This window comes from Aquarana catesbeiana, linkage group LG04 (assembly GCF_042186555.1).
Source record: "Aquarana catesbeiana isolate 2022-GZ linkage group LG04, ASM4218655v1, whole genome shotgun sequence".
NCBI lineage: Eukaryota > Metazoa > Chordata > Amphibia > Anura > Ranidae > Aquarana > Aquarana catesbeiana.
Genome location: NC_133327.1, coordinates 54,820,226 through 54,844,560, shown reverse-complemented (window position 1 = coordinate 54,844,560; position 24,335 = coordinate 54,820,226). Strand labels below are relative to the sequence as shown.

The 24,335-nt window shown below is 42.3% G+C and overlaps 1 protein-coding gene across 1 annotated transcript in view; it reads right to left on the bottom strand.

Moving 5' to 3' along the window:
* Positions 1–24,335, bottom strand: part of LOC141139257 (G-protein coupled receptor family C group 6 member A-like) — a 78,672-nt gene that overhangs the window by 32,606 nt on the left and 21,731 nt on the right. Inside the window, exons 2-4 of the mRNA XM_073625215.1 lie at positions 16,354–16,651; positions 12,263–13,114; positions 2,028–2,240 (exon numbers count right to left, since the gene is read on the bottom strand). Of these exons, the coding sequence (XP_073481316.1) occupies positions 2,028–2,240; positions 12,263–13,114; positions 16,354–16,651 (1,363 nt within the window). The remainder of the gene's footprint in view (positions 1–2,027; positions 2,241–12,262; positions 13,115–16,353; positions 16,652–24,335) is intronic.

Below are 24,335 nucleotides of genomic sequence, written 5' to 3'. Positions count from 1 at the left end.
GAATATTTCACTTTTTTTCACTTTAAGCATCATTAAAATCACCGCTCCCGAAAAAACTGCCGTTTTTAAAACTTTTTTTTGCATTGATACATGTCCCCTGGGGCAGGACCCGGGTCCCCAAACCATTTTTAGGACAATAACTTGCATATTAGCCTTTAAAATTAGCACTTTTGATTTTGAACGTTCAAGTCCCATAGACTTTAACAGGGTTCTAAAGTTTGCGCGATGTTATGTATATTCCTAGATAATTAAACGCATTAACTATTTCCAATCATGATATCTCTAGTGGCAGGTCCATCTTCAATGGGTCAACCGGGAGCAACATTGATTTTTCCCAATTTATATTTAAATCTGCAATTACTTCCATTGCTGCCACCAGGGACCCCTGCATATCCTCCAGAAATAGCAACACATCATCAGCATATAATGCTATTTTCTCCTCTCCTGATGCCCTCTGATATCCCTGGATTTTGACAGATGAGCTAATGGCTATAACTAGTGGCTCCATTGCCAAGGCAAATAGCAGGGGTGACAAAGGACACCCCTGCCTTGTCCCACGGGTCAAAGAAAACATCTCAGAACATATATTGTTTATCCACACTTTCGCTTTGGGCCGTTCATATAAAAGACTTACCCAACCAACTTACTTCGGACCAAACTGGAAGGCAGCCAAGCTCTGCCACAAATAATCCCATTAAAGGCTATTGAAGGCCTTGGCTGCGTCCAGAGACAATTTTTGCCATTGACCCCTCGTTATTCATCAGAACTTACAGATTTAACCACACCCTCCTTATATTAATACTGGTTGACCTGTTTGGTATAAACCCTGTCTGGTCCATATGGACCAGATTCTGAATTTTTTTTTTAACCTGACGGACAATATTTTGGCTAAGATGTTTACATCTGTACCCAACAATGCTATTGGCCTATATGAAGCCGAATTAAGTGGATCCTTTCACTCTTTTGGAAGGACAATGATGGTGGATTCCCTCAAAGATAAGGGTAATACACCATCCGCAAATGCTCCGTTGAAGAGATATTGCTGCTCTGGCAGCAATATCTCTTCATAGCTTATGTATATCTCTGCTGGCAGGCCATCTGGTCCAGGAGATTTCTGATTTGCCAATGCTATTACCCCCTGTCTCACTTCTTCCAAGCCTATAGGGGCATCTAGTGCCTCTCTATCTTCCTCAGTGAGGCAAGGTATCTTCAGATCCTTAAAAAGCCCTGCATCTCCCCCTCTACCTCCCCATCTAGGACACTATACAATTTCTCATAATATTTTTAATAAATATCTACGATCTCGGGACTGTATGATGTTATTCTTCCCTCATGTGTTCTAACGGTAGATATAACAGTAGTAGTTGTATTTGCCTTTGCCAATCTAGACAGTAGATGTCCTGCACTCTCTCCCTCCACATAATAACGCTGTCTCTGAAACATCAACTTATTCTATGCTTTTGTAAGAAGTAAATCACTATATTGTTGTATTTTAACCCAATCTTGAAACGCCCCAGGGGTTGGACTTTTTACATACTGCCGTTCATGTTCTATAACTTTATTCCCATTAAATTTTTCCCACTCTCTAGTCTGTCTTTTTACTCTTGCTACCTGTTGTATTAATATCCCCCTAAGAAATGCCTTGAGGGTGTGTCTTTCTGACTTTTACCCATTCTTTCAAAAATGAAAATTCAATTTTTTGACTGGAGTTTAGCTTTAGGATAAAGTTGAAGCCCAGTTAAGAGCAACGTAATGCCATCTATCTAGCATTTACTAATTGTATCTTCAGAGTTAAGTTGCTGGATTTCATTCAAACTAGAAGATGAAGGACGTTTCATGTTTGAAAGGAATTATTCTACAGGGCCACACTGAAGCAGACGTGAGTTTTGCAGCCAGAGATGCTTTTGCTGTTTTTTGTTTTCACCTACCGGGGGAAGATTTTTTTTAATTTGTCCAAAGCTGAGCTATACCGTGAAGCTTTTATCTCCTATCTGATATCATAACCATTTTTAGCCTGTGTTACATACCGAGCCGTTGACATTGTTCCAGACAAGAAGACTTTGGTTTATGCTTAGATTTTCATTGATTGTATTGTACTGCCCGACGATCATCATGTTAACAGATTTGTTCTTTATTTGCCAATTAAACAAATTATAGCTGCGTAACACATCCCCATTTGTATCAATGTGGAATGATTTACCATTGTACGTAAAGTTGTTTTTCTTTAATTCTGTGAGGAGCTGTTAAAAAAAAAAAATGACAATAGTTACATAGTTACATCATTGGTGAGGTTGATAAAAGACACTAGTCCATCCAATTCAACCTGTGTAGTTGTGTGTGTTCATGGCAAAAATCATTTCCCATATGCCTGTATACTGAGATGCCCATCCAAGAGTTTTTTGAAACTATCAATACTTCCCGCTGACACCACCAATTGTAGAAGTCAGTTCCATATCCTTACTGCCCTGACAGTAAAAAAACCCCTACGCAGTTAAAGGTTAACCACTTCAATACTGGGCTATAGTCATATGACGTCCACAGATGGGATCTCCCATCATGGGCTGGCATCATATGACATCCTCGGCTTCTCGCTGCTTCTGTCCCTCGGACACAGCCCATCCCAGATCTGTGTAAAGATCCAATAAAAAATGGCTCTTTACCATGTGACCGGCTGTGTCCAATCACAGCCGGTCACATGTACTGCCGACATGCACGGCGCACCTGCACGTCCCTAAGTCGCGCACAGAGCGGCGATCGGGGATGGGGCTTGTCACCCTGACAAAGCCCAACCCCCATCGCAGTAAAGAGCCAATGAAATTGGCTCTTTACCACGTGACCGGCTGTGTCCAATCACAGCCGGTCACAGAATGTCAACAAACCGTGGTAACGAGATGTTACCGGGTTCTCCTCCTCACAAACCAATCGTGTGTGAGAAGGAGATTACGGTAACATCTTGATACCGCTCACAGTGTACACCAACACACACTGATTTCCCCCCTAATAAAGAGGACCTGTCACCAGCAATCAAAGTACCTGTCATCACCCATCAAAGTACCTGTCACCACCCATCTGAGTATCCAAGTACCTGAGTACCTGTCACAGCCCACCCGAGTACCTGAGTACCTGTCACAGTCCATCTGAGTACCTGAGTACCTGTCACAGCTTATCTGAGTACCGGAGTACCTGAGTACCTGCCACAGCCCATCTGAGTACCTGTCACAGCCCATTTGAGTACCCGAGAACCCGAGTACCTGTCACAGCCCATCTAAGTGCACAAGTACCTGTCACAGTCCATCTGAGTACCTGAGTACCTGTCACAGCCAATCTGAGTACCTGTCACAGCCCATCTGAGTGCATGAGTACCTGTCACAGTCCATCTGAGTACCCGAGTACCTGTCACAGCCCATCTGAGTACCCAAATACCTGAGTACCTGTCACAGCCCATCTGAGTACCCGAGTACCTGTCACAGTCCATCTGAGTACCCGAGTACCTGTCACAGCCCATCTGAGTACCTGAGTACCTGTCACAGCCCATCTGAGTACCCGAGTACCTGTCACAGCCCATCCGAGTACCTGAATACCTGTCACAGTCCATCTGAGTACCCGAGTACCTGTCACAGCCCATCTGAGTACCCGAGTACCTAAGTACCTGTCACAGCCCATTTGAGTACCTGAGTACCTGTCACAGTCCACCCATCAAAGTACCTGTCACAGCCCATCTGAGTATCCAAGTACCTGAGTATCTGTCACAGCCTACCTGAGTACCTGAGTACCTGAGTACCTGTGACAGTCCATCTGAGTACCCGAGTACCTGAGTACCTGTCACAGCCCCTCTGAGTACCAGAGTACCTGTCACAGTGTATCTGAGTATCTGAGTACCTGTCACAGTTCATCTGAGTAGCCGAGTATCTGAGTACCTGTACCCGAGTACCCGAGTACCTGTCACAGTCCATCTGAGTGCCTAAGTACCTGTCACAATCCATCTGAATACCCGAGTACCTGTCACAGTTCATCTGAGTACCTGTCACAGTCCATCTGAGTATCTGTCATAGTTCATCTGAGTACCCAAGTACCTGTCACAGTTCATCTGAGTACACAAGTACCTGAGCACCTGTCACAGCCCATCTGAGTATCTGTCACAATTCATCTGAGTACCTGAGTACCTGTCACAGCCCATCTGAGTACCTGAGTACCTGCCCAGCCCATCTGAGTACCTGTCACTGCCCATCTAAGTACCAGTCACCAGCCCATCAGAGTACCCGAGTACCTTTCACCAGCCCATCAGAGTACTCAAGTACCTATCTGTAGCCCATTAGAGTACCCGAGTACCTGTCACCAGGCCATTAGAGTACCCGAGTACCTGTCACCAGGCCATCAGAGTACCTAAGTAACTGTCACCAGGCCATCAGAGTACCTGAGTAACTGTCACCAGGCCATCAGAGTACCTGAGTACCTATCTCCAGCCCATCAGAGTACTCGAGTACCTGTCACCAGCCCATCAGAGTAACTGAGACCTGTCACCAGCCCATCAGAGTAGCAGAGTACCTGTCACCAGCCCATCAGAGTACCTGAGTACCTGTCACCAGGCCATCAGAGTACCTGAGTACCTGTCACCAGCCCATCAGAGTACCCAAGTACCAATCTGCAGCCCATGCCTCATAGAATATACATTGGGGTGTTTGCTTTCTAAAATGGGGTCATTTTGTGGGTAATTTCATTGTCTTGGTGCTCCAGGACCTTCAACAGTGTGATAGGTAGGAATGAAATGAGATGTGTAATTTATGCTCCTAGAACCTCCTAGAAGGTATTACTTCAATGTTGGACCTCTGTATGTGGCCAGGCTGTATAAACGTCTCACACATGTAATATCGCCATACTCAGGAGGAGCAGCAGAATGTGTTTTTGGGTGTAAGTTTTTCTATATACATGCTATGTGTTTGAAATATCTTATAAATTGACAACTTTATGTAAAAAAAAATTATTTTCATTTTCTTTCCACGTTTTCTGAAGACTGGTGTAAAAAAAACTAACCATTCAAAAGACTCATAATGTCTCATAGAATATACGTTGGGGTGTTTGTTTTCCAAAATGGGGTCATTTTGTGGTTAATTCCACTGCCCTGGTGCTCCAGGGCCTTCAAAATTGTAATAGGTCGTTAGGAATTTAGAGGTGTAATTTGTGCTCCAAGAACACCTGACGGTGCTCCCTGCATGTTGGGTCTCTGTATGTGGCCAGGCTGTGTAAAAGTCTCACACATGTGGTATCGCCATACTCAGGAGGAGTAGCAGAATGTGTTTTGGGGTGTACTTTTTGCTATATACATGCTTTGAGTTAGAACTATCTTATAAAATGACCACTTTGTGTAAAAAAAATACGTTTTAATTTTCGTTCCACCTTTTCCGAAGACTTGTGGAAAAAAATGAAACGTTCAAAAGACTCATTATGCCTCATATAATAGACGCTGGGGTGTTTAATTTCCAAAATGGGGTAATTTTGTGGGTAATTCCATTGTCCTGGTGCTCCAGGGCCTTCACAAATGTAATAGGTCGTTAGGAAATTAGATGTGTAATTTATACTCATAGAACTCCTGATGGTGCTCCCTGCATGTTGGACCTCTCTGTGTGGACAGTCTGTGTAAATGTCACACACATGTGGTATCGCCATACTCGGGAGGAGTAGCAGAATGTATTTTGGGGTGTAATTGGAAGTCTGCATATGCTGTGTGTGAGAAATAACTTGTTATTACGACAATTTTGTGAAAAAAAATCTTAATTTTCCCAAGAATTGTGGGAAAAAATGACAACTTAAAAAACTCACCATGCCTCTTACTAAACACATTTGACTGTCTACTTTTCAAAAAGGGGTCATTTGGGGGGTATTTGTACTTTCCTGACATTTCAGGGCCTCAGGAAATGAGATAGGACGTCAGTGCATCAGGTGTGATCGGGTGTGATCAATTTTCAATGATTTGCACCATAGCTTGTAGCCTCTATAACTTTCACAGAGACCAAATAATATCCACTAATTTGGGATATTTTTACCAAAGCGATGTAGCAGTATACATTTTGGCCAAAATTTATGAACAAATATGAATTATTTGCAAAATCTTATCAAAGAAACTAAAAAAAGTGTTTTTTTTTTCAAAATTTTCGCTCATTTTTTCAGTTATGCCGCAAAAAATAAAAAACCCAGTGGCGATTAAATACCACCAAAGGAAAACACTATTTGTATGAAGAAAATGATAAAAAAATTGTTTGGGTACAGTGTTGCATGACTGAGTAATTGGCATTCAAAGTGTGAGAGCGCTGAAAACTAAAAATTGGTCTGGGCAGGAAGGGTGTATAAATGTCCTGTATCAAAGTGGTTAAACCACTTCTCTTCCAATTTTATTGAGTGGCTATGTGTCTTCATACACTCCCTGAGACTGAAGTGTTTATTCCCTATGCTAAAATCTTGATGACAATGACAAGCCTTTTTTTCAATAACATTGACAATTTACTTACTGTATTAGGTACACCTGATTTTTACCACAAATAGGAATGGGAGTATCAGCCCGGGTTTGATTTGCAAAAAGTTCAGTAAACCCTGTTTAATGAACCTAAACTTGGCAAATCCCATTGAAGTCTATGGGGGGGGGGGAGAATCCTGTCATTAAAGTAAATCCTGTTCTTAAAGTAAAACTAATAGGTAAACGTATTTTTTTCATTTTGGATAGAGTAAGGGAGGGTTATGCCTCATGTCAGGTTTTTTTTTGCTATTTATGGTCTATTGGGGAGATTTCTCTGCCCCATAGCCACAACAGGAAGTGAGAGGAAATTCCCTGACAGTGAAGGAATTCCTGGTTGTTAATAGGGTCACAAGAATAGACTCCCTATTTGAAGATTTCCCTTATGTTTCTGTTCTGGTGGCAACCCAACATTTGGGATTTGCTTTGACTTTCAGGCTCAGTGATAAATGTAAACAGTTCAAATAGAGTGAGTGACTCTCCCTAGTGGGGGGCTCAGACAGCAATATAAACGTAATATGTTCTAATCCTTTTCTACTCTACCCAAACCTGAAAAAAAAAACTTTTTGCCTTTAGTTATACTTTAAATTTGGGTTATTTTTAGAGATAATAAGCAAAGTACTGTCAAAAAAATGCATGTAAAGCTTGCTGGTGTGACAATCTGGTAAGCTTTCCTTAGGGAAGGACCGACCCTTGTAGGAGGTAGGCATCTGCAGAGCAGCGAGACAGGTCCCTGATCCGTTCACTCAGCGATTGAGGAGCTGATTTTTCTGGGCATCCTTCCAGAGTGGGAGGTAGTACCGGCAACAACTTGGGGAGGACGGAACATATTCCTCCCTACTTACAAATACCAAGTCCCCCTAAGACACCCGCACATATTCCTCTTTAAAGGTAGTCACCGGTTTGGGGTAGGTTGTCTTGCGGTTATTCTTTAACCAGAGCAGCATTGGTCGTGGAAACACAGGGCTGCAAGAGGACTTATTCCAACAGCTCAGGTATGGGAGAGTCCAATGAAGATGTACTGGTGTTATCTGACAAGGGGCTCAGTCACAGTCAGGGCAATTTTTCCAGTGTGAGTGATTTTTCTGCAGGAGTGATCAGTAGTTGAATACAGCAGTTTAACTAAAGCAATAATGAAAAACGATAACGAAAGCAGCAAGAAGATACCACAAAGTGCTCCGCTCCACTCTGGACTGACTGCAAACCACCACTTTGGAAAGCATCTTAGAAGTCCGATTCATATTCCCTCTACCCTTTAATATGCCCCCTCCTCTTCTCATACTAGTATTCTCTGCTTTCAAATTCTAATTTTTTCCCCTCTTCTTCACCCCCAAACTTGTTCATATCACTCTCATTTCTCTACCCTCTCCCTACTTCTGTTCTTATCACGTCCTGCAAATACTTAATCCACCTGCTGACCCAAACACCAGGACAGGGAAGTATGTGCACTCATATACATTCCACTCCCATCTTACTTTCCTCACCCTCTTTCATCTCCTAACCTCTGGAGATATCTCCCCTAATCCTGGTCCTCCAGTTTATCCCCCCACACCCAGCACCCTCTATCCTCCAGCATTAGCCGCAATCTACTCATTTAATCTCGTTCCCCCTGCTCCCAAAATCCCCCCATGTGCCCTCTGGAATGCCCACTCTGTCTGCAACAAGCTCACTTCTGTCCATAACTTTTTTGTCTCCCACTCCCTTAACCTACTTGTAGTCACGGAAACCTCGCTTCAAGCCTCTCCTGCTGCCCTCTCCCACAGAGGCCTCCACTGGACTCACCCAAACCCAGTGGACAGAAAGGAGATAGAGTTGGTTTGCTTTTGCGGTGATCTATTGGCCTCCTGGACCGGTGTCATGCTTCTTGGATGACTTCCCTGCCTGGCTACCCTACTGCCTCTCTTCTGAAATACCCACTGTCATTCCTGGTGATTTTAACATCCCCACTAACGTTAACAGCTACATCCCAACTTTTCAACTTAACCTCATCCTTTGGCCTAACACAATGGACACTCACTCCACTCTGATAGTAATACCCTTGACCTTGTTTTCACCCATCTTTGCACCTTCTACAACTTCACCAACACCTCGCTTCCTCTCTGACCACAACCTCATCATTTCCTACTGAAACCTTCCCCACTTTAATCCTTCTCTTTTCTATCCTGCAACTGACCACCTCTATGGCAAAATCTCACCCCTGTCTTCCCCTGGCCTGGCCATCTCTGTCTACAACAGTTCACTTTTATCCACACTGGACCTATGCATTAAGGTGATAAAACACCTGGCAGTGACCCCCCCATTTTACTTACCTGAGCCCCGTATTTCCCTCGGACGGAGACACACTCTCACTCTCTCTACGGGACCGAGAGTGAGAGTGTGTCTCTTGATTGGATAGATTGATAGCAGCACAGCCATTAGCTCCCGCTGCTGTCAATCAAATCCAATGAAGCGGGCACCGGGGGCGGAACCGAGTCCGGCGTTCGTGTCTATGGACGCAAATGCTGGACCCGGGAGCCTGTCCGCAAGGTAACCCCTGGGGAGAGCGCTTCTCCTAGGGGGTTATCTGATGCGGGGAGGAGCCGTGAGAGCCACCGGGGGACCCCAGAAGTGGACAATCGGGGCCACTCTGTGCAAAACGAGCTGCATAGTGGAGGTAAGTATGACATGCTTGTTATTTAAAAAAATAAAAATAAAAGGTTTACAATCACTTTAACTAGTTGCCGCCTGCCCACCGTCAAATGATGGCAGGGCGGTGCGGCTCTCGTTCTGGGATGCCGTCATATGACGGCATCCCAGAATGGCCGCTCTCGCTGCGCCGGTCACATGTAAACACAGAGATGCCAGTAATCGGTGCTCCTCGCCTCACACTGACAGAGTGTGTGGTGAGGAGAGCCGATCAGTGGCCTCTCCTCACAGGAGACATCTAAACATGTAACCAGGGCACTGATCATCAGTGCCTTGATTACAATAGTGCCACCAGTGCCACAAATCAGAGCCAGCGATGAGTGCCCACCAGTGCCAGCAATCAGTGCCCACCAGTGCCAGCAATCAGTGCCCACCACTGCCAGCAATCAGTGCCCACCGCTGCCCACAAGTACCACCAATCAGTGCCCATTAGTGATGCCAGTCAGTGCTGGCTATCAGTCCTGCCTATCAGTGCTGCCCATCAATGCCCATCACTGCTGTCCATCAATGCCCGTCAGTGTCGTCCATCAGTACCACCCATCAATGCCAATCAGTGCCCATCAGTACCGCCTATCCGTGCCACCTATCAGTGCCCACCAGTGCTGCCTATCAGTGCCAATCAGTGCCACCTAACAGTGCCCGTCAGTGCCGCCTATCAGTGCTCATCAATAAAGTAAAATGAACAATAACATTTTTTTTTTTTTTTTTTCCCCCGTGTCCCCATGTGCTTGCATGCAGAAGCGAACGCATACGTAAGTCCCGCCCACATATGAAAATGGTGTTCAAACCACACATGTGAGGTATCACTGCGATCGGTAGAGCGAAAGCAATAATTTTGGCCCTAGACCGCTTCTGTAACTCAAAACATGTAACCAGTAAAAAAATTTAAAGCGTCGCCTATGGGGATTTTTAAGTAGCGAAGTTTGGCGCCATTCCACGAGCGTGTGCAATTTTGAAGTGTGACATGTTAGGTATCTATTTATCTATTTTTTTTTTTTTTTAAATGCGTTAGAAAAATTGCTGCGCAAATACCGTGCGAGATAAAAAGTTGCAACGACCGGCATTGTATTCTCTAGGGTCTTTGCTAAAAAAACATATATATAATGTTTTGGTGTTTCTATGTAATTTTCTAGCAAATAAATGATGATTTTTAAATGTAGGAGAGAAATGTCAGAATTGGCCTGGGCACTCCAGAACGGCTGAAGGTGCTCCGTGCATGTTGGGCCTCTGTATGTGGCCACACTGTCTAAAAGTCTCACACATGTGGTATCGCCATACTCGGGAGTAATAGCAGAATGTGTTTTGGGGTGTAATTTGTGGTATGCATATGCTGTGTCTCAAGAAATTAGATAGGCCTTCAGTACTTCAGGTGTAATCAATTTTCAGATATTGGCACCATAGTTTTTGGACACTATAACTTTCACAAAGACCAAATAATATACAACGATTTGGGTTATTTTTTACCAAAGATATGTAGCGGTATAAATTTTGGCCAAAATATATGAAGAAAAATTACTAATTTGCAAAATGTTATAACAGAAACAAAGAAAAATGCAGAATTTTCTGTCTTTTTTCTTTAAAAAAAATAAAGAACCCAGCGGTAATTAAATACCACCAAAAGAAAGCTCTATTTGTGTGAAAAAAAGGACAAAAATTTCATATAGGTACAGTGTTGCATGACTGAGTAATTGTCATTCAAAATGTGAAAGCACCAAAAGCTGAAAATTGGTCTGGCTATTAAGGGGGTTTAAGTGCCCAGTGGTCAAGTGGTTAAGTAAGTTATTCCTAAGAATTACAGGCCTACAATATAAAACGCCAAATTTCCATGCAAAACAATGTACCGCTTTCTGCATCAAAAATCTGACATAATTATACCACCAGGGACGTTAAGTGACCATTGGGTATATCTGTTATATCTTACAGTATTACAGTACCTGTAGACATTACAAACACACAATTTCAAGAAGTTATTTTATTCTTCTGTATCTGTATATCTGCAATAAAGTAATTTAGAGTACCTTCCTGGGAATCCTGCATGCTAATGTGAAAGTCAGCTGAAGACAAACAATCTCAGAACAATGTAAGAAAGATGTTTTATCATTTGAAACAGTGTTGAATGATACATATCTGTGAAGGTCATGCTTATGTAAACCCACAGGAAGATAGAAACAGCAGACAAGTTCTGCTGCATTTGTATCATCTAATACCCCGTACACACGATCGGAAATTCGGCCAACAAAAGACCGATAAGAGCTTTTGGTTGGAAATGCAACTGTGTGTATGCTCCATCGGAATTTTGCTGGCGGAATTCCAGCCAGCAAAAGATTGAAAGCAGGTTCTCAATTTTTCGGTTGGAAAAAGTTCCTATATGAAATTGCGTTCGTGTGTATGCAATTCCGACGTGCAAAAAACTATGCATGCTCAGAAACAATTAGATGCATGCTCGGAAGCATTGAACTTAATTTTCTTGGCTCGTCGTAGTGTTGTACGTCACTGCGTTCTTGACGGTCGAAAGTTCAAAGAACTTTTGTGTGACCGAGAGTCAAGCTTGGGCGGAATTCCGTCGGAAAAACCATCCAAGTTTTTTCTGACGGAAATTCCAATCGTGTGTACAGGGCATAATGTAATCTGAATGAACAGTAGCCTACTTTATGACAAACCCACGATTATGGGAGTTAGAGTGCATCAATATGTACAAACCAGCATTTAACCCCTGTGGTGCAGACCATGACAAATTAATCCATTGACTTATTGATCTTGTAATGTCAGCCTTTGGTCAACGAGTGAATAAGAGACCAGTTGGAATTCCCCTTTGATTAGGTCAGACCAAATAAAGGAATATGGTACTTCCTTATTAGGAAAGTTATGTTACAGGAGGTGTGGAATTTTGCATTACAATATCTTGTTTATCCTGCCATTTCCATGGGAACCCAGTTGGGGCCAGCCTACCTACTAATTAGTGGTTGATAAATAAGTGGCACAGACACAATGCAATGCAATGCGCTCTGTTTCTTAAAAGATCAATAGACTTGAACTTCTGAGTTTAGTTCATGTACTTTTTGATTTACTAACCTTTCGTGGTGAGACTTGGAGATCCTTGTCACAAGTTCCATCTTTGCATACTATATTTTTCAGTGCTTGCGCTATGGCTGTAACAGCCAGGGCTGTAGAATATGACTGTTCTTTATATTGTACCAAATAATCATCGTTTTGCTGAGAGACATCGTCCACAATGCAGGCTAATGGGGATTTGTGCATTGCTGAAGCAGAAACAGGGCAATTGCCAGAAGTTGAGTTCAAACACTTTAGATATTTTCTATAGTCTTCTGAGCATTCAAATCTCAACATTTTATATTCATCAAGAATTTCATTTGTAGCTGCATCATTGGAGAGAAAGGGGTTTTTAAGATAATCATCTATTCCAGGAACTAAACCACTTGTAAACGTGAATCCAAATATTGTGCCCACCTTTGCAATATCTTCTATACTGGCTACTAACTTGGAGTTGACCCAACCGTCACTTGCAATCCAAGTTCTAGATAGATTCTGATGAATGGCTACACTAAATAGCTCAGCCATGATTTCTTCCCTTGTGAAGGTGATTACCACCTTGGCTGTACTATTTTTGAGATCACTGATGACATTATTTAAGCTTTCCTGCAGGTATGGATGTTTCACATAGGATGGAACAGTCTTCACAAGGGCTGGACATACTCCATTTTTTATAAAGAGGGAGCTCAGTAAATCAAGATTAGTGAGTCCATATTCATCATCACTGACAATGATTCCAATCCAGTTCCACTCAAATACTTTGATCAGATCCATAATTGCTTTGGTTTGGTAATAGTCTCCAGGAATGGTACGAAGAAAAGATGGATATCTCATTTTATCAATTAGACTATTAGCAGATGATGCTATACTTATCTGTCATGACAAAGGGAAATGAAACATGAAACAGCATGGTAAAGATGTAATTTTATAAGTTTAAAGTGAAGCAACACTTTTCATTTTATAAAATGAAGACTGTAATATCCAAATGTATAGGAATGGGATGGAACAGTTAACCACAAAACTAACCCTAATTCAAAAAAAATTTCATTTGTGCATCCAATCAGGCTGCCTTGGCACTCATGGGAGCCAGGAAATATTGTCTAAATTACACAACGTTCAAGTTACTTTCTTCCAGCATACAGCCACATTCAGGATGGAACCCTTATTCTCTCTTGGACAACATGGGTGGTGGTGGGGGGGTGTTAAGACAAGTACACTCACCTGCCACTTTATTAGGTACACCTGTTCAATTGCTTGGCCACTTTATTAGGTACACCTGTTCAGTTGCTTGGTAACACAAATTGCTAATCAGCTAATCACATGGTAGCAACTCAATGCAATTAGGCATCTAGAAGTGGTGAAGACGACTTGGTGAATTTCAAGCCAAGCATCAGAATAGGGAAGAAGAGGGATTTAAGTGACTTTGAACATAGTATGGTTGTTATTGCCAGACTGCCTGGTCTGAGTATTTAAAAAAACTGCTAATCTACTGGGATTTTCACACATAACCATCTCTAGGGTTTACAGAGAATGGCTGGAAAAAGAGAAAATATCCAGTGACCAGCAGTTGTGTGGACTAAAATGCCTTGTTGATGTCAGAGGTCAGAGGAGAATGGGCAGACTGATTAGAGATGATAGAAAGGCAACAGTAACTCAAATAACCACGTTACAACCAAGGTATGCGGAATACCACCTCTGAATGCACAACACATCGAACCTTGAAGCAGATGGGCTCCAGCTCCAGAAGACCACACCGGGTGCCACTCCTAATGCTTGTGCATCAGCTACATGGCTTTTATACTAATCACTCTTACAAATATGCTCTCATCTTTATCATCTCAATCTCCTAAAACAGGTTCTATTTATAATGTGGTAGGAAAGCAAGGAAATCATACATGTGGTGCAAGAAAGGGTCTGTTAATGGGTCTCTTGGGTATTTACAGTGCCTTGAAAAAGTATTCACACCCCTTGAAATGTTCCACATTGTGTCATGTTACAACCAAAAACATAAATGTTATGTGATAGACCAACACAAAGTGGCACAGAATTGTGAAGTGTAAGGTAAATGATAAATGGTTTTCAATTTTTGGGTATATCTCCACCAGGTTTGTACATCTACAGAGTGAAATGTTTGCCCATTCTTCTTTGCAAAATAGCTCAAGCTCTATCAGATTGGATGGAGAGAGGCTGTGAACAGCAAATTTCAAGTCTTGTTACAGATTCTCAATTTGATTTAGGTTTGGACTTTGATTGGACCATACTAAAACATGAATAGCTTTGATCTAAACCATTCCATTGTAGCTCTGGATGTATGTTTAGGGTCGTTGTCCTGCTGGAAGGTGAACCTCCGCCCCAGTCTCAAGTCTTTTGCAGACTCTAATGCCGCGTACACGCGGTCGGATTTTCCGATGGAAAATGTTCGATGGGAGCTTTTTGTCGGAAAAAGCTCCGAACATGTGTAGGCTTCATCGGACATTTTCCATCGGAATTTCCGAAACACACAATTTGAGACCTGGATCCGTTGTCGGAAATTCCGATTGTGTGTACACAATTCCATTGCACATGTTTCCACGCATGCTCGGAATCAAGCAGAAGAGCCACACTGGCTATTGAACTTCAATTTTCTCGGCTCGTCCTACGTCACAGCGTTCTTGACGTTCAGACTTTTGACAAAATTGTGTGACCGTGTGTATGCAAGACAAGTTTGAGCCAACATCCTTTGGAAAAAATCCCATGGATTTTGTTGTCGGAACGTACGATCGTGTGTACGTGGCATAACAGGTTTTCTTCTAAGATTGCCCTGTATTTGGCTCCATCCATCTTCCCATAAACTCTGACCAGTTTCCCTGTCCCTGGGGATGGTGTATTCAGGGTGATGTGCAGTGTTTGTTTTCTGCCACACATAGCTTTTTTTTTGCTTTTAGTCCAAAAAGTTCAATTTTGGTCTCATCTTTTTTTATAACCTACCCCTGCTTTAGACTTCTCCACGACTTTATTCCTGACCTGCCTCTTCACAGAACATTTGTATTTATACTAAGAATAAATTACACACAGGTGGATTCTATTTACTAATTAGGTGACTTCTGAAGGCAATTGTTCCCACTAAATTTTAGTTAGGGGTATCAGAGTAAAGGGGGCTGAATACAAATGCACGCCACAATTTTCAGATATTTACTTGTAAAAAAAAATTAAAACTATTTATCATTTTCATTCCACTTCACAATTATGTGGCACTTTGTGTTGGTCTATCACATAAAATCCCAATCAAATACATTTACTGTATTTTTCACTCCATAAGACGCACCTAACCATAAGACACACTTAGGTTTTAAACAAGGAAAACAAGAAAAAAAATTCTGAACCAAATGGTGTACTAAAATAGCCAGTGCCCATGAAATGCAGCCTAACCTGTGCCAATGAAATGAAGCCTGACCTGTGCAAAAGAAATGCAGCCTTACCAGTGCCATAAATACAGCCTTATCAGTGCCATAAATGCAGCCTTACCTGACGTCATCACATCCGCCTGATGGAAGATGGAGCAGCCTGAGCGGCCACCATGCCATGCGCCATTCAGTCGCTCAGGCTGCTCTGTTTTCTGTCTGAGTGTCAGGCCCAGCTGGGAGATCACCCGGCACTCACGGGGGGGGTTGGGATGTCTGTCCTCCACTCTCCTGCCTCTCTTTCGGTACTAACATGAGGGGGGAAACGGTGCCTGGTCAATATTTGCTGCATAAGAGGTAGAGAAATTTTCCACCATATTTTTGGGGAAAAAAGTGCGTCTTATGGAGCGCAAAATACGTTATGTTTTTGGATGTAACATGACGAATTGTGGAAAATTTCAAGGGGTAGGAATACTTTTTCGCTGTGAACACTATCTACCTGATATGGTCTAAACACCAGACTGAACAAACCAATCCACTCTTCTCTATCAAACACCTTTATGACCATCAGCTTTATCACATCAATATCACCACCTTTATCATCAATATCTTTTTCATGGTCATTATTTCCACCAAATTCATCATCAAAACCATTAACTTCATCATCATTAATGCCATTATGTCATCTGGGTACCTATTGTGTACACCTAAAAGATGGAACTACAGCATTACCTGGGGTATAAAGTAACTGCTCAGTATCCTTCCTATGGCGATGGAGATTTCAGAATTCACTTCTCCTATAACAGCTTTAATGGCAGGTATGACCTCTGTGCTGTTACACTGTGTTGAGTTATTTATTGCAAAGATTTCTGGCAGTAACTTCAGTGTTGCCTGAACAGCTTTGAGAGGATCAGAACACGAGTCAAAAATCTCATAGCCCAGCTTGATTCCTTGCAAAAGAGTGGAATTGTTAATCTTCTCAATTGAATAGATCATAGACAAGGCACTAACCATTGTTCGCAACTGTAACCTGAAACAGATGCAGAGAGACATGTGAGGGGAACGAAAGCGTTAGTTAGTCCTGGATGTTAGTAGCGAGACTACAACAGTGACACCTAAACTCCAGCTGTTGTAGGGCTACAGTTACTAACATGTTAAAGACATATTAACATCATTCAGAATGAACCTGATTGTAACCAAGTTGCTTAACGACTTTAAGACCGGGCCTCTTTTTTAGATGTGGTGTTCACAAGTTAAAAACATTTTTTTTTGCTAGAAAATTACTTAGAACCCCCAAACATTATACATTTTTTTTCTAACATCATAGCGAATGAAATGGCGGTTGTTGCAATACTTTCTGTCACATCGTATTTGCGCAGCGGCCTTAAAAGCGCACTTTTTAAAAAAAAAATACACTTTTCAATGTTCTCAAATGTTCTCAGCCTATAGCATTAGGTTATTTTCTCTATTGGTGAATGTTAAAGTGGTTGTAAAGGAAGTACATTATTTGACTTAACGAATTCTCTGTAAAAAACTTCTGCATGCAATTCCCCCCAAGCCCCCTCTTCTACTTACCTGAGCCTCATCTCAATCCATCAATGTCCAAGAGAGTAGCAGCTGTCTTGACTCTCTCTCTCTCCTCATTGGCTCAGACACAGCAGCAGGAGCTATTGGCTCCCACTGCTGTCAATCATGGCTAGTTAGGAGGGATCGGGGCCAAGCCTTGCAGGAGTTAAATGTCATTTTTATATGTGTGCGGTGTACTATTTTGTTCTGTTTGTATGGTCTTATGGCTGCACCATTTTTGATGCATTTTTTAGGATGTGCCCCCCAAGTATTTGTCTATTGTACGGATTCTGACCAGATCCCTTGGGATTTTTCTCTTAGGTTCAAATGTTAGGGAATTTTACATTCATCCAGCAAAAGGCAACAAAGAAACTATTACACATATATAAACACTATGGGGTTGATTTACTAAAGGCAAATCCACTTTGCACTACAAGTGCAGTTGGAAGAGCAGTCGCTGTAGATCTGAGGGAATCATGCAAGGAAAATAAATAACAGCATTTTTGCTTGCGCATGATTGGATGATAGAAATCAGCAGAGCTTCCCCTAATTTCAGATCTTCCCCTCAGATCTACACCGACTGCACTTCCAAGTGCACTTGTAGTGCAAAGTGAATTTGACTTTAGTAAATCAACCCCTATGGGTTTTATTTGTAACATGTGCACATATGATGAGACATTTGCAAAGAGAATGTTTTATAAATGGACCCCTATATATATCACTTCTACCATAAAATCTTTCCCATCTGCCGTCAGTTTTTTATAAGTTGTACACTGACATGTGCATCTGTATTACTATGGCTATTTTAGTGATTTTTTTAATAGCATAAAGATATGCAATAATACATTTTATCTGGTTTATGGAAACTGGTAAAACAGGAAATGATGTTGCTAGAAAATGAGGGGAGGGAAAAAAGGATTTGAACACAGCCATGTACTGAACACAAGGGAGGCACTAGGTTTTGAGGACCCCAAGAGGTAAAGAGGACTTTGGAAGAGGTTTTGAGTAGGAGAAGCTCACAGCTCACTTAAAGTGGCTGTAAAAGCTGAAGGTTTTTTACCTGTCAGGCATTTTATACAGTAAGGTAAAAACCCAAGTCCAATCTCCATCTAGTGATGGGCATGAGAGCCAAAGTTCTCTCAGCTTTCTTGCTCCTCTTTGGACATTGCTGTCAATCACAGCCAGTGCGGAGGGGGCGGGCCGAGCCCTGCTCTGTGTGTCTAATGGACATACAGAGCAGGGCTTAGGATCGAGACGGCATGAGTGCCCCCAGAGCAAGCAGCTTGCTTTGGAGGCATTTGGAGAAGAGGAGGAGGCAAGAGCACCGATGGGGGACCCCAGAAGGGGAGGATTGCAGAGAGCAGGTAAGTATAATGTTTATTATTTTAGTTTAAAAAATACAACACTTGATATCACTTTAACTACAAGGAAGGTCTGTGTCAGAGGCCTCCATAACCACAAGAACTAAGAAGGAATGTCTGTGCTAGAGGGCACTTTACATGTTCAAGAGGGAACTTCACCTGGGGATGACACTATCACCCAGTATCCTGCAATTACTTCTAGAGTAGAGACTGGTGCCTTGGTTGCCTGCAGAGATTTTGAAGCTGCTTTAAACCAAGCTAAGTGAATTTTAGTGTATCCTTGTAGAATATGTATGTCTTGTATTTACATAGGTGTGTGACGACCTGGGGTTGGGAACAGGAAGTAGGAAATTATGAAGTCAAACTAGAGGAAAAAGGTTTTACATGCAGCTCTCTGCTGGCTGGAATAAACAAGTTCTTCACAAGGTTCATCTGACCATTCATCATTGCTTCTACAAAATCTACAATCCCTATGGTACACACACTAATGTTCATGCTCATTCGAAAGGAAAGTTAGGAAGCGTGTGCATGTGTTTTATATATCTCTGTAATACGTTATAAGTCTTGTATTATTTTCCTACAATTGTAAGTAGTTTGTATATGCAGCATTATTGTTTAGTAAAGCACATTAATATACTATTGCCTCCTTGCTTTACTGCAGATACAAACTGTAGTTTGTATATGCAGCATTATTGTTTAGTAAAGCACATTAATTTACTACAGAGGGTTTTGCTTCCTTGCTTTACTACAAAGTGACCTAAAAAATACAATGCAAAGCAATTAAAATAGCATCTCGGTGTAAAATAACATTATTTGTTAGATGCTGGGATTAAGTTTGGGTTGCCAGAATGAATGTGCTCCATGAACTGTGCTCTATCTGTAAAAGGCCAGGAAATTGGTAAAATATACCGTATTTATCGGCGTATAACACGCACCCCAAGTTTAGGAGGGAATTTTAAGGAAAAAAACTTTTAGGAGTAAAGTTTAAGGAAGAAAAACTTACATTAAAATGCCCATCAATGCAGCGTTATCGGTGTCCATCTGCAGCCTTTTCAGTGTCAGTGCAGCCTTGCTCCAGTGTCTATTGCAGCCTTGTCAGTGCAGCTTTGCCCCAGTGCAGAATTGTCAGTGCAGCCTTGCCCCAGTGTCCATTGCAGCCTTGTCAGTGCAGCTTTGCCCCAGTACAGCCATGTCAGTGCAGCCTTGTCAGTGCAGCTTTGCCCCAGTGCAGCTTTGCCCCAGTGCAGATTTGCCCCAGTGCAGCCTTGCCCCAGTGCAGCCTTGCCCCAGTGCAGCTTTGCCCCAGTGCAGCCTTGCCCTAGTGCAGCTTTGTCCCAGTGCAGCTTTGCTCCAGTGCAGCCTTGCCCCAGTGCAGCTTTGTGGGATCGCCGCGATCCCTGCTGACATACACAGCCGTGTGTAAATTCAAATATGGCGCCGAGACTGCAGGGACTCGGCAGAGCCAAGATACATATAGTATCGAGTATAGAGTCCCTGCAGTCTCGGCGCCATATTTGAATTTACACACGGCTGTGTATGTCGGCGGCGATCGCGGCAATTGCCGCGATCGCTCCGATCACACACAATTGGGGGGGGGGGGGATCGGCCTATAACACGCACCCACGATTTTCTCCTGATTTTCAGGGGAAAAAAGTGCGTGTTATATGCCGATAAATACGGTACTTGCCTTTTACCAAATGAATAGTGCTGCTGTGCAATCTAATCTTTTTTTTCTAAAAGTTTCCTCTATGTAAACTAGCCTGCAGGGGCACATTGTTACATAAATCACAATAGAGGGATAGCAAATATATTGTTATCATGGGGATCTGTATGCATGTCAGGCAAGGGTATGATCCCATGCATTTAGATGTTTGGCATCTAATGTAGGAGTCCTATATTTTCTCACACGGCAATTCATTAGGCAACAATTCTACCGAAAGGCTTGTAGAGGTACCACTTGCCATGTAGAGCTTCTGGATAAGGCTCTGCTCAGTGTTTTAATAATAATAGAAAAAAATCATAGTATAATTCTCTGGTGTGGCTCTCTGTAATGTACAGTCCCTGACAAAAGTCTTGTCGCTTCTCTATTTTGTAGGAACTCCTGCTATTAAACTGACTTTTAATTAATCAATTGGTGTTAGAAATAGCTCATATGAAAAGCTAAAGCCCTCCCAAATGATGTTTAATGCACTGAAATAAATTAGTTTCACTGAAAAAAGATTTATCATTTAATCAAGACAGACAGGTCAAATTTTGGCAAGACAAAAGTTATTATCGCCTATAGAGAAATTGAACAACTTTACTGAAAATCCAAAAATATGTCAGGAAACTAAGTAGTGGTGCTGTGAGATCCAAATTTAATATATTGTATGACTTCCATGAGCTTGAAGGACAGCATCCATGCGGTTTGGCAAGGATTCATACAATTTATTGATGAAGTCATCAGGAATAGCAAAGAAAACAGTCTTGCATGCCTCCCAGAGTTCATCAATATTCTTTGGTTTCGTCTTCCATGCTTCATCTTTCATCCTACACCACATATGCTCAATTATGTTCATGTCTGGTGACTGGGCTGGCCAATCCTAGAGCATCTTGATCTTCTTTCCCTTAAGGAACTTTGATGTGGAGATGGAAGTATGCGATGGAGCACCATCCTGCTGCAAAATTTGGCCTTTTTTATGGTTGGGAATATAAGAGGTAGCTAAGATTTCTTGGTATTTTAGACTATTGATGTTGCCTTCCACCCTGCAGATCCCTCACACACCCCCATACTGGATGTAACCCCAGACCATGATTTTGCCTCCACCAAACTTCACTGTTTTCTGGGTAAATCTCAGCTCCATGCGGGTTCCAGTACGTCTCCTGCAATATTTGCGGCAACTGTGGTGTAATTCAACAGAAGATTCATCTGAAAAATCCACCTTCTGCCGCTTTTCCAGAGTCCATCCTTTTAGCAGGCTGTGGCCCTTGGCAAATGCCACATGGTTTTTCAATTGTCTTTTGTTTAGTGCTGGCTTATGGGCACTGATTCGACCATGGAGGCCATTTCGAGACAGAATCCGACAAACTGTTCTGGTTGACACAGGGACTTCAGGTGACCAGGTCTCAGGGAGCTCTGCTGCAGTGAAAAATGGGCTGCCTTGGATTTCCGAGCCAACAAACGGTCCTCCCGAGCAGTTGTCTTGCGGGTCGGCCTGACCTGGCCTTGTCCAAAACGTCTCCAGTCTCTTCAAATATTTTTTTATCCTCTGAACTTGACGCTGAGACACATTGAAGGTGTCTGCCACATCAGCAGTGGATCTGGTCTTCAGCCTCTTGATAATCAACACTTTAGTCTCCGGGTGAATCTTAGGCATGTTTGCAGAGGTCTAGTTGCAGTTGAGAAGGTCTAGTGTACTGGTGTTCTTTTTATACACACCTGAGACCTAATTGATCCATTATTATTCACAGGTGAAGCTCATATAACAAGGCGACAACACTTATGTCTTGGCAAAAATTGACTCAATGGGCTTTACCAAGCTGTGAATATTAGAATACTTTTTGTCAGTTTCGTTTTGCACTGAAACATTATTACAAAAGCTGTTGGGATTAAAATGACCCATTTCTTGTAACAAAATCTTGATTAGAAATATATTTTAGCGGCACTTCAGGTCAATTTGTACACAAGCGACAAGACTTTTGTCGGGGACCGTACAGTATCTGGGTTAACCTCACTGTCTGGGGGGGGGATGGACCTGTTACGTACAGTTGTGATCAAAATATAATATATATAATAATGGAACTGTGGTTGTTTTTAAGGAGCACAATTCTACGATACTTGAACAAAAAAGAGCTGCATGGTTGAGCTGCCAGAAGGAAGCCTTTACTGCGCCAATGCCACAAAAAAGCCCAATGAGGCATGTCAAGGTGTTGTTGGGCATATTGTAACCAGGCTTTTTTGTGGACCTTGTACAGTAAAAGCTTCTTTCTTGCAACTTGACCACGCAACTCTTTTTTTGTTCAAGTATCATCGTATTGTGCTCCTTAAAAACAACCACACCATCCTTTCCAGAGCAGCCTGTATTTCTCCTGAGGTTACTGGTGGGTTTTTTTTTTGTATCCCGAACAATTCCTGTGGCAGTTGTGGCTGAAATCTTTGATCTACCTGACCTTGGCTTGGTATCAAGAGATCCCTAAATTTTCCACTTCTTATTAAGTGATTGAACAGTACTGACTGGCATATTCAAAGCTTTGGATATCTTTTTATATCCTTTTCCATCTTTGTAAAGTTTCAATACCTTGTTACGCAGGTCTTTTGACTGTTCTTTTCTGCTACTCATGGCTTAGTATCTATCCTGCTTAGTGCATCCATGTGAGAGCAAACAAACTCATTAACTATTTATACACAGACACTAATTGTGATTTAAAAAGCCACAAATGTGGGAAATTAACCTTTAATTGCAATTTTAACCTGTGTGTGCCACCTTCTGTGTCTGTACCAAGGCCACACATTCCAGGGTATGTAAACTTTTCATCAGGGCCATTTGGGTGATTTCTGTTACCATGATTTTAAAAGGAGTCAAAAAAACTATGTGATAATAAATGGCTTCATGTGATCACTATCCTTGAATAAAAGTTTTTTGGCATGATCAGTCATATTTTCAATATAAATGCCAAAATTTCACAATTTCTGCAAGGGTATGCAAACTTTTGAGCACAATTGTATATTGCTTTTGGTGCCATTGAAAGTAGAGGTGAAAGCATATCTCTGTGTCCTAGACTAGAGCATGCCGTGTAGGCTTGTCCTATCAATTCAGAGGGTAATAAATGTAAAGAGGAAAGGTTTGGACCCTATGACTAAGCCCCCCCGGGGGGCGGGGAGAAATGCATCAGGAAGTGCGGTTTGGTGGAGACATGTAAGCTGAGGCCGTTCATTATCGTTTATTCACCTGGGCTGGTCAGGAGTAGCAGCTATCCTTTCCTCTTTGTTTGAGTATGTCGGGACTATAAACGGGGCAGTAGACAATAGCTTTCGTTTCTTAATTTATTCTGAGCATGCGTGGCACTGTGTGTGTCGGATTTGTGTACACACGATCGGAATTTCCAACAATGGATTTTGTTGTTGGAAAATTTTATAGCAAGCTCTCAAACTTTGTGTGTCGGAAATTTCGATGGAAAATGTGTGATGGAGCCTACAGACGGTCAGAATTTCCAACAACAAGGTCCTATCACTAGGGATGAGCTTCGTGTTCGAGTCGAACCCATGTTCGACTCGAACATCGGCTGTTCGATCGTTCGCCGAATTGCGAACGTTATGGGCCGTTCGCGCTAAATTCGTGTGGCGCGTCACGGCCCATAATTCACTGCGGCATCGCAGTGCATTGCTGGCTGATGATTGGCCAAGCATGCACTATGACCCGCATGCTTGGCCAATCACAGCGCTGTCAGTAGAGAGAGCTGTAATTGGCCAAAGCCAGGGTGGCTTTGGCCAATTATGGCTCAGGGGATTTAGTACACACCCCACACTATATAAGGCCGCCTGCACGGCGGCCCTGTGTAGTGTGTGTTCCGGTGTGCTGAGAGATAGAGAGAGAGAGAGACAGTGTCATTTGATTTGAGTTAGATAGATTAGGCAGAACAGTCAGTCAGTTAGCTGCACTTACAGTGTATTGTGTATATATATGCATCCCAGGTGTTGCATATATATATATACACTGTATTCAGTTTAGCTAGATCCGTTCCTGTTATCTTCTATCTAGACTATTTACATTTAATGCAGTGCGTCCTGCTCACAGTGTTCAGCTAGAT